The following is a 14,840-nucleotide window of genomic DNA, read 5'->3' as shown; positions in this document are numbered from 1 at the left end:
CTCAACAAGTGATTGAACTTGACTCTTAACGGGACGGGACGACTTTCGGGACGGGACGGGACACGGGACCAAAATTCAGTCCCGATATTTTTTCGGGACGGGACACAGGACGGGGGTGTCCCGATCCCGTCCCGTCCCGTGAACACCCCTAGTTAAAGGTTTACCCCCTTAATTACTCACTTCTAAAGCTTTCACAAAAACTTGAATGGTGTCAATAGGTAGTTGGTCTATAATGAATTATGACACAATTATCAATATCCTCTTTTAGGATAATTTCTAACGCTTAGTTCAACACTTCAACACTCTCAAAATTCAATTTCCTCAATTACCAAGGTACCCATAGTATTTATTAGCTTTCTCTACCTCCCTTTAACTTTATTGAACTCTTAAATAATCATTAATAGAGTCATATTGCTCCAACCACCTTATTAATAATGAAATTTCGTGTATTTATGGCTCTCAACTATCAAAAACATGTAGAACCATAAATGCTAAGTGTAAATAATCTAAACAACTCTAATTAACTATATTTAAGTTAATGGGTTCAAACTCATAGTCTTTATAAATCAAAAATTAACTTTCTAAACTAAATCCTAGCTTTCATATTCAAGAAAAATGAAAAAGGAAGAGAGATTTCAACTTAGGGAACATACCTTTAGTATTTAGAAGCTTTAAAATACTCTTAATACTTTCAAATCTCAAGTCCTAATAGAGCTCCTTACGTTCCTTTTATTTTCCCTTTTGTTTCTCTTCTGTTCTGTAGCAGTTTTGTGACTTTATTTTTACATATTTGTCATTGTGCGCTATAATGCGTGGTACAAGGAGGAGTTTTTGTGCTCTGATTGGCTCATGGGCCATGGCATGCCATGTATGTGCCGCAACATGTGGCATAAAGTTATTTCTCATTATTTTTATTACTTTTTCATGCATGAGTGACCCAATTTCACCCCAGACTCAATCCTAAGGCTAAAATCACAACTCATAACATTCGTTAGCCCTCTACAACCACATATTACACTAATTTACTTAATTTACTTCATTTATTCAATTAATTAGGGTTACATTCTCTAGGATGTTACAAGTCTTGGGTGTAATAACCTGAGAAGAATAATTCAAGATAGAAATGAATGGCATTGTTGGATCTAGTCATTACTTAAGCATTAAAACATGGAAAGTGGGGTGCACCCATAATGAGGTAAGCAAAACCAGTTTGTAAGCATCTTTACCCACCTTTGCAATGATTTGGAAGGGCTTATAATAAGGAGGGGACAACTTCTCCAAAGAACAAGTAGTGAGTGAGGTCTGCTGATAAAGAGCAATTTAAGTTATTGTTTAGAGCAATTCTTATTTGCATATTGCTTCATTAGATTCATTACAACATGCGTGTGAGCTTTGAGTTTCAAGAAAAGTGCTTCATGAGTCGAGAATGATTAGTCCATCGCATCCATAATGGACTCATGAGGTAAATAAGGCAATTGTAGGGGAGGAAGTTTAGGATTGTTCATGCAGTCCTGTTACACAGTTAGTGTGCTCCTATTAGAGTTGATCGGGTTGGTTAGGTGAGGGTCAATGCTCGCCCGACCTAGCCTGAAGATATATACACCTTTTGTTTATTAATTTTGTGTGAAAATTAATTATTTTTCTTTAGAATTTTTGTTTTATGATTATTATAGATCTTTTCTATGAATTTAAATTTTTATATTCTTTTTTAAAAGATTAAATTGATTTTTCTAATTTTCAAAGTTTATATTAGGTAAAAATTACAGATAATTGTTAAGCATATAAAATTTTAAAAATGGTTAGTTTTAATTCTTAAATTAGTTTTATAAGAAAATACCCTTTTAAATAAATTTAATTATATTTTTTGTTGATTAAAGAACTTTTTTCATATTTTTTAAATACCTTTTTAAAAATAATTTCAAGTTGGGCTAATCAAACATGACTTAAACCATCGGGCAGCCTAATGCCAAACTACTACACCAAGCAGGACATCATGTTGGGATAAACCCTAATCCAACCCTACCTATGTACAACTCTAAAGAGGTTGGCTATATATGATTTCAAAAGGGGTAGCACTTACAAAAGAATAGTGGTTGCTATTATACCACCGTTCAATTAAAGGTAACCAGTAAACCTAATATCAAGGTTGTTGCTAAGAAAAGCAACGAATGTAATGCTCTAAGCAATAGTTTACTCACTTTGGTGATTATAAGATGATAAGCAATTGAAATGTGTCATTCCACACATGAATGAATGAATTCCTTCTAAAACTAGCTAATAAATAAAAGGTCATGATCACTGACGATATTAATGGGTGCTCCATGTAACTTTATTAATAAAGACATAGGTTGGATGAGAAGCCATAAATAAAAGATCAGGCGTAATAAAATGAGTATACTTGTTAAGGTGATCAACAATAATGTAGATTGCATCTTTTCCTCTTGACTTAGGCAGCTTTTCAATAAAGTCCATAACTATGCTTTGCCATACACCTTCAAGTATAGGAAATGGTTGAAGCAACTTGAGAAAAGTGATAATTTCATATGTGCAACAAAGATAGGTTTCACAATCTTGCAAATGTTTTCTAAATGCCAATCAACATTCCTTTCCAATAAAAATAGCTTTAACCTTTAAAGAGTAGTTTTCACCTTAAAATGGCCTTTGAGTAGGCTATAATGCAGTTATTGAATAATTAATGACATCAAGTCACTCTAATCTAGCCCTACAACTAGACATTTATAGAGAAGCATGTTATTGCACTAATGATACTTTGAGTGTAAATGAGTGTGCAAATTGGTAATCAAACATTAGAGAATGGGGTCATTCTGCCATTAAGAAGAAGAAAAGGAGGAGCTCGAGATTCTCTTTACTAAGGCACAAATCCTTAGCGTCTTAAGAAAGATTTTAAGCTTCTAATCACTTCAAGTAAGTTCTCTCGATTTTCCTCTCTCTCTACTCCATTTTTGAGTTAGAGTTTGTAGGAGGGATGTTAATTTTTGGACTCTAAGGCTGCGTGTTTGAACCTATTGATTTAAATATAATTAATAGGAGTAGTTTAAGATTTTTACACTTCAATTTGAAGATTTGATAAGGTTAAAAGCTTAAGTCTAGGGTTTTGGACAAACCTTAGATACTTTAACGATGATTTTGGATTGTTGAGCATTATAATTGATGTTATTTTAGCTAATGAAAATTAAATAGAGTTAATGGGAGATAATGTAACTATTGGTTGTAAAATAACCTAAGAGGTTAGGATTTTGGGTAATTAAAGTATGAAATTAAGAATTTGAAAGTGTGTTAGTGGTGGTTAATGTTGTTAACTATAATTAACTATATGGTGTGCCATTTAAGCTCAAATATAGCTCAGGAAGCAAGTTTGGCTAAGGGATAATATTTAATCTCTCAAAAGTTTGAGGAAACGAGAGGACTTTATTTTATGCTAATTGCTTATTAGATTAATTATGGATATTTATGAACTTGTTCAATGTGTTTTATAACTCAATAGACTTGATTTATCATCTTAGAAACTCAAATGCAAATAGGGCCTTTTTCATATAAATAATAAGGTTTTATGAAAAGAGTTGATTTATTATTGAAAATGATGATTTTGAATATGTTGATATTGATTGAGATATTTGTGTTAGTAAATGAGAAAATTGAAATGATGAGCATATGAATATGATTATAAATGCATGATAATATTATATGCTTTGTTTGAGCGTAGGATTACGTGACATGATCATGTGATGGCGGGAGTTTGCCTTAAGAGGAGTTAGTGTTAATCCTATTCACATGAATATTACCAGCGCTAGTTTAGAGTCGGATCTTTCTAAACCTCACCCAAGGATAGGTATAAGCATAAGTTACTTGAACCTAGCGAGTTCTTCCTGAATCTTACCCAAGAGTGGGTGTAAACATAGGTTACTCGAACCATATGCCCTTAACATCACTATGGATTGGGTATGGAGCAAGGCTTGTGACACTCTAAGGATTTGAGAATAGGGGAATCCATGATCCAAAAGTGAATGTAACACCTTGGCAAGGTAACTTCTCACAATTGGTAAGCTTAGGCTAATTCATTCGCACGAATGCAACCTTATTTGATTTGTCAACCCAAAAATTCAGTCAGTAATATAAGGATTCATGATCATGCATTTCATATATCATGAGATATGCTATTGTATTTTGAAAGTGATTAATTTAAACTTCCTACTTTACATGCCCTAATTAGTTTGACTTGTATGTGCATGACTTAGAATTTCCTTGGTTATTTAGGGGTGAGTATTTGAATGGTTATATTCACCCTTCTTTCACATATTATAGGTGCTTACTCCAATCATAGCAAAATGAAAGGAACCTAATGCTTAGGATTGAATATCTTGTTGTTTGCCTCTTATTTATTTTGTTAATATATGTGTAGTTTATATGATATTGCCAACTAAGGCAACATTTCTATCATATTTGCACCATATTTATTAATTTGTATTTTGGTTGTATGTTGGGTCCTAGATTATGAACTGTACATTTTAGTTTGCTTTGAAATGGCCAAAAATACTAATACAAGTATAGATATGGTTATTTTTTTAAATGTGAATATTTATTTTGAAAAATGGTATTGAAACCTCCCCCTCATGATTTTGATGAAATATGTGGTTGCATGTTGAATTGAGTTTTATAATGAATTTGATTAATGCGATACATTATACAGATTGTCTTAAGTCTCTTGAGTTTGGTATAGGGGTGTTGTTAGCTTTTGACACTTAGTTAGAAAGTTGGACATCTTCGAAGTGTTAAAATGTGAAAATGTGGTTGTTTTTGTTATGGGCGTCCAACTTCTTAATGTAATAAAATTTAGAGACAAAACTAGTGCCATTAACTTGTTCATCAAATGAACTTTTTATAAACATTTAAATCATCTCAATTAGATATTGAATAGAGATTTAAGACTTACCGAAAGTTCATCCCTTGGATATAGTTCATGACAGCTAATGTTGTTTGAATCTGTGCGGTGTGCCGCGGTACATAACACAAAGAGCATTAGCCATGATGCATCAAGCTGTAGTCGCAGTAGGTGACTCGTTTCATTGAAAAATGATATTTTTAATCCTATTTGAAATGTTTTGAATACTAATTGGTATTTCATACTTTTGTACATCGTTTAACTCTAATTTATATATGTTTCATTATTATAAAAGTTTGCTTTCTTTGTTTTATATATATGGGATCCCATTGATTTAAAGGTTTTTCAATTTTATTATGGATTTTAACCTTTTTAGTATACTAGAGTTTGACTATTTAGTTTCAAACTATTCTACCATCATAGTAGAATCTTATTTTACCAAGGTGGGAGCTTTTAGAGGGGGCATGTACACGATGTAATTTGGTAAGTTTAATCTTAATCATAGTAGACATTTGATTTCAGTCATTTCCTATTTTGCTATAGTTAACTCTTTATAATTGTAATTAAAGGATCTACTATAATTGGTTGCTTGGGATAGGTGATTCCCTAATTATCATGGTAGATCGTAATTAGTATTGTTATGTATATGTGGTAATTATAAAACATTACATGATGCATATAAACCGCAAACTACCTTGATTAATATGCTATACACTTAAGGACTCAAGACTACGTGGATCTAGAACCTCTTAGTAGCGAGTTTCTCAGTATCCATCAATAGTTAAATTTGGTCCATTCAAATGATCAAAATCTCATCAATTTTCACATCAAATAGCTTTAGAAAATGAATGCAAACTACCTAGCCTATTCCATTAGATATATATGACAACAAAATATCATCCAAATCAAATTGAAAGTTGATACGCAAGTGCCTACAAGTTGAAACTTTCTAGTGTTATATATTTCAATGGAAGTGCTATTTAAACATCTTTTAAGACTCTTGTTTATAATTAAGAATATTGAAATTTTAAAATTTCAATGAATTATCATAATTTTTAATTGGAATTAAAAAAAATTTCTTTTCTAATTTTTTAATATTGATCATCTTTCATTCATTTTTAACATTTTTAGGACTAAATTTTTTCAATTTTTCAATAATCATCTTAGATGTTTTAAATGTTCATCTTTCATTTTATGTATCTTTAAGTTTTTTTTTTTTTTGGCACTGAAATCATAGAAGATGGGTATTGAAAATATCTAAGGTTACTTACCACTAAAAAAATTTAAAAAAAAAATTTAAAAAAAAAATTGAGTACTAAAAATGAGTATTAAAAATATGGAAGATAAGTAGTAAAAGATTCAATTACAATATTATAAATTTCAATTAAGGATTATGGTCTTTTAATAAAATTTCATAATCGTACATCGTTAATTGTAAGTTTCATGTTCACTTGAACTAAGAAAGACATTAAATCTCATTTGCTTAAAAATTTAACATGTTTTGAACCTTACTCCTATTAAAGATGCATATTTAAAAATAAAATATCCTTTCTTATACAAAAAAATATTCTGACATTTAATAACATTCCTAATATTTAATAGGTAAAAAGATGGACATAATAATCATCGAGATATCTTATAAATAAAATCAAAATTCTTCAGTTTTTATTGTAGGGCACTTTAATTTTAAAAGCATTTTTAATTTTTAATTATTAATATAAGGCATATTATGGGATATTAATTACACTTTTTCAATATTGACCATTTTTAAACTCATTAACTATTAAAGAGGATGAAATACAAATTTACAAACTTTTTATTTTATGAAGGGTTAATAAGTAAATAGAATTTCAAACTCTTGCTTGAAAATTATTTTAAATCTTAAACTCTTAAAATATGCAAACTAAATTTTAAACTTTTAAATTCATAACAAAATAAATTGTAATCATTAACTTTTTTAACACTATTACTATTCATGCGGGTACTGTAATAGTTAGGGTTAAATTTATAGAAAAATAAATTTCGAATAATACTTGCGTGGACAATAATATCTTAAAAAGTTAACGGTCATGATTTATTTTATTATGAATTTAAAAGTTTAAGATTTATTTTATATATTTTAAGAATTCAGGATTTAGGACAATTTTCAAACAATAATTCAAAATTCTATTTTCTCATTAATCTTTTAATAAAATTAAAAGTTTATTATATTTTTAAATAAAATTAATAATTTAACTTTTTCTACTTGATCATGGCGAGATAGTTAAAGGGGCTGTGTCATAGGGTCAAGAGAAAGCACTCTCTTTACCCTTTAAATAAGACAAAAGGAATAATGTTAAAAAGTCTTTAAATATCAATTTTTTAATATTTTAATATTTAATCCTCAGGCCATGTCAGGGAAAAAAGTTTTTAATTATACTTCACTAAGGTTCACTAAATAGATGACAATGAGTTAGGAAGTTCTTTGACAGATCAAGAAATATCGAAGTTTTTTTTTTAAAAAAAAGGAATAAGGACTATAAAATAAAAAGTCTTGCACAGAGAGAGAGAGAGAGAGAATTAGAATTTAAGAAAGACAACAATATACAAAAGACTAAACTCATTATAACAAGCCTAGTGGCAATATAACAAATAATAATACAGTATTTAATTTGTAATTTTCTTACAAATTGTGTTATCTATCATCTCTGTATCTAAATTTAATTGCTTCTTTCGTCATCAACACAAAAACTATATTATGAAATGCGTTAATGGACGTTTATGGATGGTATTTACTTATGCATAAGTTATGCATTCATGGACGTTGAGTTCATCGCTGCTTAATACTAGTATATCAGGAAAAAATCTTTATAGTATCCTCCTCAATTATTCACGTACGGGATCCAATTTGATAATAATAACCGTCAATTAGTGTTGATCATTACATGTACCAGGTACACTCTCAAGCAAATAAATAATTAAATAAATCCTCGCCTGACAAAACATATTTAATCATGTAACTGTACTCACAAGCAGGTTTTAAATGATGTCTCATCCAGGCAACGTATTATATATTTTATTGATGTATGCTTGCTAACTAATAACGAGATATGATTAAAGGGAAATGATGTGTGTGTGTGAGTGTGAGTGAGTGAGAGAGAGAGAGAGAGAGAGAGCATGAAAAGAAAGAATTGCGTATAAGTTTTAAATAAAAAATTAATAATTCTCAAGTCGTAATCACTTGTACGCACAAAAGTTTAATATTTATAAACAAACCACATTCCTTCATTACCCTACCGATGGAGGATCATATCTTGGAAGCCATGGCGACCTCTTTTGCTTTCCTAGTTCTCTTTGTTTTGATGAAACTTGTCCATAACATATGGTGGAGGCCTAAAAGTGTTGAAAGATTATTAAGGAAGCAAGGGATCAGGGGCACTTCATATCGTCCCTTAAGAGGTGACATGCCAGAAATGGAGAAGTCTGTCAGAGAAGCGTCTTCTAAGCCCATCTCCCTCAATGCCCAAGTCGTCCCACGAGTCATCCCTTTCCTTCACAGCATGGTTGAGCGATATGGTAAGCAAACCGACTTTATTTACAGTCATAGAATAAATAATACGTCTAGTATGTAAGAAAACAAGAAAAACTAAAAACTTGTTTGGTTTTAATTTTAATTTTTTGTTTTTAAAAACTATTTTGTAATATAGTTTTTAATATTATTTTTTAAAACAAAAAAAGAAAATGTATTTAGTTGTATTTTTTAAAACAAAAAAGAAAATGTATTTAGTTGTATTAATTTAAAAATATTTTAGAATTAAAAATCATTCAATATTGATAGCTAATTATTAGTCAGAGTACCTATACTTTCAATTATCATATGTAATGTATTTTAAAAACAAGAAAAACAAAATGAAAACATATTCAATGTGTTTTTTTTTGTGTTTTTTTTTAAATAAGAATAGTTTTAAAAACAATTATATTCAAAACACTCATTTAATTTTTTTTAACTTATTTGTTGTTTAAAAAAACTGTTTTTGAAAACATAAACCAAACATGCCCTAACTCTTTCCCCCTCCCCTTTTTGGCATAGGAAAAGTTTCAATATGTTGGTTTAAAAGTACTCCAAGGTTGATAATTGGAGAGGCAGACTTGATAAGGTTGATATTTGAAGATAAGAACAGTGGGATAGTGCACCAACCTGTCAGCCCATTGGTGTTTCTTCTACACATGGGTCTAACTACCTTGGAAGGTGAGAAATGGAGTAAACGCAGAAAGCTGGTAACTCCTGCTTTCCACTTTGACAAGTTGAAGGTACACATATATTATACCCACCAAATCCGTTAAAAAAAAAAAAAATACTATCATTGCTAAGGAGTGCTATATATGACAAAACTAGAGCGGTAAAAAATGCAGGGAATGGTTCCGGCAATTTCAAGCAGTTGTTACGAACTGTTAGAGCGGTGGCAGAAACAAGTGGAACCACAAGGGTGGTGTGAAATTGACGTTGCTCCTGAACTCGATGCTCTGGCCTGTGATGCCATAGCTCGAACAGCCTTTGGAAGTAACTACCGAGAGGGAAAGGAGTTATTTCAACTCCAGAAAGAGCAAACTTTGTTGGCGCTTGAAGCCTATAACTCAATTTATGTCCCAGGTTTCAGGTGAACAGCTTTCCTAGTTAATACCGCATATAAATCTAGACTTTCCCTTTCTACTACGAATTCAGCACTCACTTCCTTAGACTTTGTAATATAAAGAGGTCGTGGTCATACAAATCACATCAGCTAAACACGCGTGTACTTGACTGTATTTATATATTCTGTGCCAAGATTCATACCTACAAGGAAGAACAAGAGGAGGTACCAATTATACGACCAAGTCAAAGGAATATTGAGGAATATGATACAGCAAAGAGAAGATGCAGTGAAAAGTGGAGAATTGGGAGAAGGCCTAGATTTATTGGGCTCATTATTGCAGAGCAAAGAACAGAGCAATAATGATTTGACAATAGAGGATGTGATAGAAGAATCCAAATTGTTCTATTTCGCTGGTCAAGAGACCACCGCCACCCTCCTCACATGGACCATGATCTGCTTATCCATGCACCCAAATTGGCAGGAGAAGGCAAGAAAAGAAGTATTAGAGATATGGGGCAGAAGAAAGCCTGATTTTGGAACGATTAATCGCCTTAAAATCGTAAGTTCAAGTAATGAACTGTATTGAAATACTCGGACATTTGGTTAAACACCTACATGTACATATATTTGATTAATTTGACTGTGGCAGGTATCAATGATACTTCATGAAGTGTTGAGACTGTTTCCCCCTGTACCTAGTTTCTTCAGATGCACGACGCGCGAAACCAAGGTAGGAAGGTTATTGATACCTGCAGGGGCTGAGCTGTGTTTATCAGTGATGCATGCTCATTATGACACCAATTATTGGGGCGACGATGCACACGAGTTCAACCCAGAGAGATTCTGTGAAGGAGTTTCAAAAGCTTCAAAGGATCAGATGGCTTTCTTTGCATTTGGTTGGGGACCAAGAATTTGTTTGGGCCAAGCTTTTGCCTTGATTGAAGCAAGGATAGCTGTAGCCACAATCCTTCAACATTTCTCATTTCACCTCTCCCCTTCTTACGCTCACGCGCCTCACCTTCGCATTAATCTAAAGCCACAGTACGGTGCTCCCATCATTCTACGCCGTATCTAAGCTAGTTGTACCAGTCCAAGGACATCTGACTAGATGGGCTCTTGGGTTGAATACTGTTATCGTCCTAAAGAAGTCAAGGCCCTTTAAACTGTACTGTTGATTATGATATGGATTTGTTTATAATTAATATATATTGATTGATGATTGATGATTGGTTGGTTGGTCTTGAAATTTAATTGATGAAAATTTTGCTCCCAGAAAGAAATGCTTGCTTTTATAGTTTAAAGCCCCCCTCAATCATGCTTGATGGTGCTTTGCGTTTGCTGTTTCATTTTCAGCCTTTAGGGACTCCTCTTGCTAAAGAGTTGTGGTCCTCATTCAGCATCAAGACAATGACCCACCCCTACAACTGATCTACTCTTCCAATCAGTCCTTTATCCTTAATCTGTTTTTCTTAATTGGATCACATGTTTCAGTAAAGGTTGTTTGGTGGGGAACACTGGACCGAGAAGTTGAAGACTTTCCCAAAAGAATTATGACGAAGGGAGTGAGCCAGTAAGAAAACAGTGGGATAATTAATGAACAGACAAGTCAAAGGGGTTGATGACAGAAATGTTGAATGAAGAATGTGAATGTGAACATGTGAAGATTGTTCTCAGGCATCTAATGTCACAAGTGTGAAGCCAAGTAGCAAGAATATGAATGTAGGAGATCATCAACGAGTAGTGTCATAATTGGCATCTGCCAAAGGAAAAATTAAAGGAAAATTGCACTCCAGACCTTAAAACAGCAAAAGTTTTCACTTTGGGCCAAATATATTTTGATATGACACTGCAAGCCTAAGGACTCTTCATATATAGCATGTACAACACAATGTTTATGGATGGACAACATAATGTCCATGAATATATAACACAATGTTTATGAATTCTCAATATAATATCCATGTGCATCCGCACATGAACATTTAGTTGATAATGCATGAACATTATGTTGTACATCTATAAATATTTGTTGTATATTGTATGTGTTACTTATATATTTTATTAAACCTACTAATCAATTAGCCATGCACGGACATTATATTGTGTATTGATGAACATTTTGTTATGCATGATTTGAGTTTTTAAATCACATAAAGGCAAAATTATACTTTCACTCTCAAGAAAAAGTGTAACAAAGGCCCTTGGGCCTATAGTATAATCTTTACTCTTTTGGAGCTTGTAGTGTGATTCCCCCAAAAATTAATGCCAAGATCGGAAATGGAGATATCATATTTGTTTCATTGCCTATGCTTAGAAGATGCTTGAAAATGTATTTTCTGTTATATATTCTATAAAATAAAACATAATTGAAAAAAAAACCAAAAAATTAGAACATTTTTTAAATGTTTTGTTACTTTTTGTTTTGCAAACTTAGAAAAAAAACCAACAAATATATTTTGTTTTCATTAATGATAATTATGGAAATAAAATAAATAAATTTCCCCCCTTTATTTCACTATTTTAGATGTGTTTTTTAATATGATAATTCAAACATATTTTTTTGCAAAACTTGCTTTAAAATATTGCTCTACAAAATTATTTTAAGAATATGATAACTTAAAACATAATTCCATCTTTAGTATCAAACACCTTATAAAAGTTATAAATGTCGGAGGACCTAAAAAATTAAGTTAAAGCATACTTTTAGTTCTTTAACTTTATATAACATTTTAAGTTGGTTCTTTAATTTTGTAGAGTATTTTTTTAGTCCTTTAATCTTAATATATTTAGTTTCAAATGATTAATTTTAATTTCAATCATTATTATTTTGAAAAAAAATAAATTTAATATGTCAACATTTGAAAATATTTTATCAATATTTAAAATTTTTATATAAAAAGTTATCAAGATAAAACCAAGGTATTAGGATTAAAGGACTAAAAAGATACTTTTTGAAGTTAAAAGACTAAAATAAAATATTATGTGAAATTAAAAAACTAAATGTATGCTTTAATCAAAAAATTAAAATTAAGACCAATTGAGACTAATATTCTCACAGATTTTTAGTGCAGTTTCTATTTGTTTTTTTTTTGTTTTACACCAAAAATGAAGCCTATTATTTATATATCGTTGTATTTATAGGGTACAATTTGCTAGTAATTCTATGAACATAAATTTGTCATAGGATTTGATTTACATAAAATATTGGAAAAACACAATTATGAATTCCTATAGTTTCATTAGATTTTATTTTTAGTCCTTATAATTTTTTTCAATCCTTATAAAGACCAAAAACACTAAAAAAAACTTTAAAAACTAAAAGTAAAACCCAATAAAATTATAAAGATTAAAGAACATATTTTTCCTAAAATATTAATTGAAGCTCATCTGTGTTAATAAAATAGGCTAAAGTATACTTTTAATCCTCTTACTTTATATAAGATTTTAATTTATTTTTTTTAATTTTATAAAGTATCTTTTAATCTTTTAACCTAATATTGTGAGTTTAAATAATTATTTTTTGTATCAATCATTGTTATTTTAAAAAAATTAAATTTAATGTGTCAAAAATTGATAATATTTTATTAATATCTAAAAGTTCAATATAAAAAATTATTAGAATAAAACTAACAATGTTAAGATTAAAGAATTAAAAAGAAAATTTAGAAAATTAATGGACTAAAATAAAATATTTTATAAAGTTAAAAGACTAAACGTATACTTTAACTAATAAAATATATAATTGTTTTAAAATTGGCATATTAGTTCTTTTATTGGGAACTTGCATCTTCTTATCTCATTAACGGTATTTGAAGGACAATTGAGTCATAATGTGGTCATATTTCTTAATAAGAAATCAAATATTTATCTATCATGTTGTGAAGATCTAGTCTCCATTTTGTTAGACCCAATTCTTGGTAGTTAAAATTTGCATCTTATATAAACATATCAATTTTAAAAAATAAAATAAAACTACTTAGCAAACCTTTTTAATATAGATGTGAAAGCCTATAACTCCTTATAAAACTGTCTTTAAAGTTAACATGGTAGATGCATAGTTTCGTAATGCTATTGAAATTTCAATACAACTTTTTTGTTGCTCCACATAAAATCATTTCAGGAGATTATCAATATCAATGTGTGTGTGTATAAATTTTATAGCTTCAATTTGATCGGTAAAAGAAATTGACTCTCATTGATTAATAGATTTTAAGCTAATATTAATATTAAAAATTTTCTTGATTCATTAATGAAATTTAATTTAATTTTTTATTTTTTATATATTTTCAGTTTACTTTCACAAGAGCATTTAATTAGATATAATTTATTTTTTTAATTTTCATGTGTTTTTAATTTACTTTTACAGGAGCATTAATTCAAGAACAGTTTTATTTTTAAAAAATAAAATTGAGTCTCATTGGTTAATAAATTTTAGACTAATAAAATTTCTCTTGATTCATTAATAAAATTTAATTTACTTTCTTATTTTTCATGTATTTTCAATCTATTTTTATGAGAGTATTGATTCAAACGTAGTCCCTTTTTTTAATTTTTTTGATCATTAGTATTAACTCCATTCGATTATCTTTTCCATTTGATGTATTTTCTTATGCCTTTTTAATTTCTTAATCAATGAGATTTAATTTAATTTTTTTATTTTTATATATTTTTAGTCTACTTTCATGGGAGCATGGATTTAAGAGAAATTCTTTTTTCAAATTTCTCTGATCGTTAACATTAACTCTATCCAACTATCCTTCTATATTCATTGTACTTTTTCATGACTTTTCAATTTTCCTGATTAGTGGGATTTAATTTTTTTTCTTATTTTTCTTGTATTTTCCTGATTCACTATATTCAATACCAATCAATTCTTATTAACTATCATCCATAAATATTATCTATAAAAATAAAAAAAATTAAAAAAAATTTAAGTTTGATTTGGATTATTAATCACTCTTGGTATTAGCCTTTCAAGCCATGAATGTTTCATCATACATTCTGCACTAACAAAATAACACGGAGACTACTTAATTACTTTAAACAGGCAAAACTTGAATGGTAAATATATCTTTCTGGTAAGCCTTTTGTTTTGCACATAAAAAGAAGAAGAATAGAAATTAAAAAATAGAAAAGAATATAATATAATTATTAAAAAAAAGAGGGATCCTTTTGAATTCTTTTTTATATTCATATTTATGAAAATATAATTTATGTCATAATTTATAAATTGATATCTAATTTTTTTTTATGTAATCAAAAGCAAGAAATTATTAAAAATTTTAGAGAGGTTTTTTTTTTAAGCTAATATTCTCTAAGTACTCTAA

The 14,840-nt window shown here is 29.6% G+C and overlaps 1 protein-coding gene across 1 annotated transcript; it reads left to right on the top strand.

The window, feature by feature from the left end:
• The first annotated feature begins 6,999 nt into the window (after positions 1-6,999).
• LOC129302102 (cytochrome P450 CYP72A616-like) lies at positions 7,000-10,759 on the top strand. The gene is made up of 5 exons (XM_054940779.1): positions 7,000-8,455; positions 8,970-9,190; positions 9,293-9,537; positions 9,706-10,072; positions 10,163-10,759. Exons 1-5 carry the CDS (start codon positions 8,179-8,181, stop codon positions 10,586-10,588), a joined length of 1,536 nt encoding a protein of 511 aa, XP_054796754.1. The 5' UTR covers positions 7,000-8,178; the 3' UTR covers positions 10,589-10,759.
• Positions 10,760-14,840: the final 4,081 nt, after the last annotated feature.

The sequence above is a fragment of the Prosopis cineraria genome, unplaced genomic scaffold (assembly GCF_029017545.1).
Source record: "Prosopis cineraria cultivar Desert tree isolate PC_DT_omini unplaced genomic scaffold, ASM2901754v1 PC2, whole genome shotgun sequence".
In the NCBI taxonomy this organism is placed as follows: domain Eukaryota; kingdom Viridiplantae; phylum Streptophyta; class Magnoliopsida; order Fabales; family Fabaceae; genus Prosopis; species Prosopis cineraria.
Note: the sequence above shows the minus strand (reverse complement) of the source record. Positions and strands in the feature narration are given on the sequence as shown.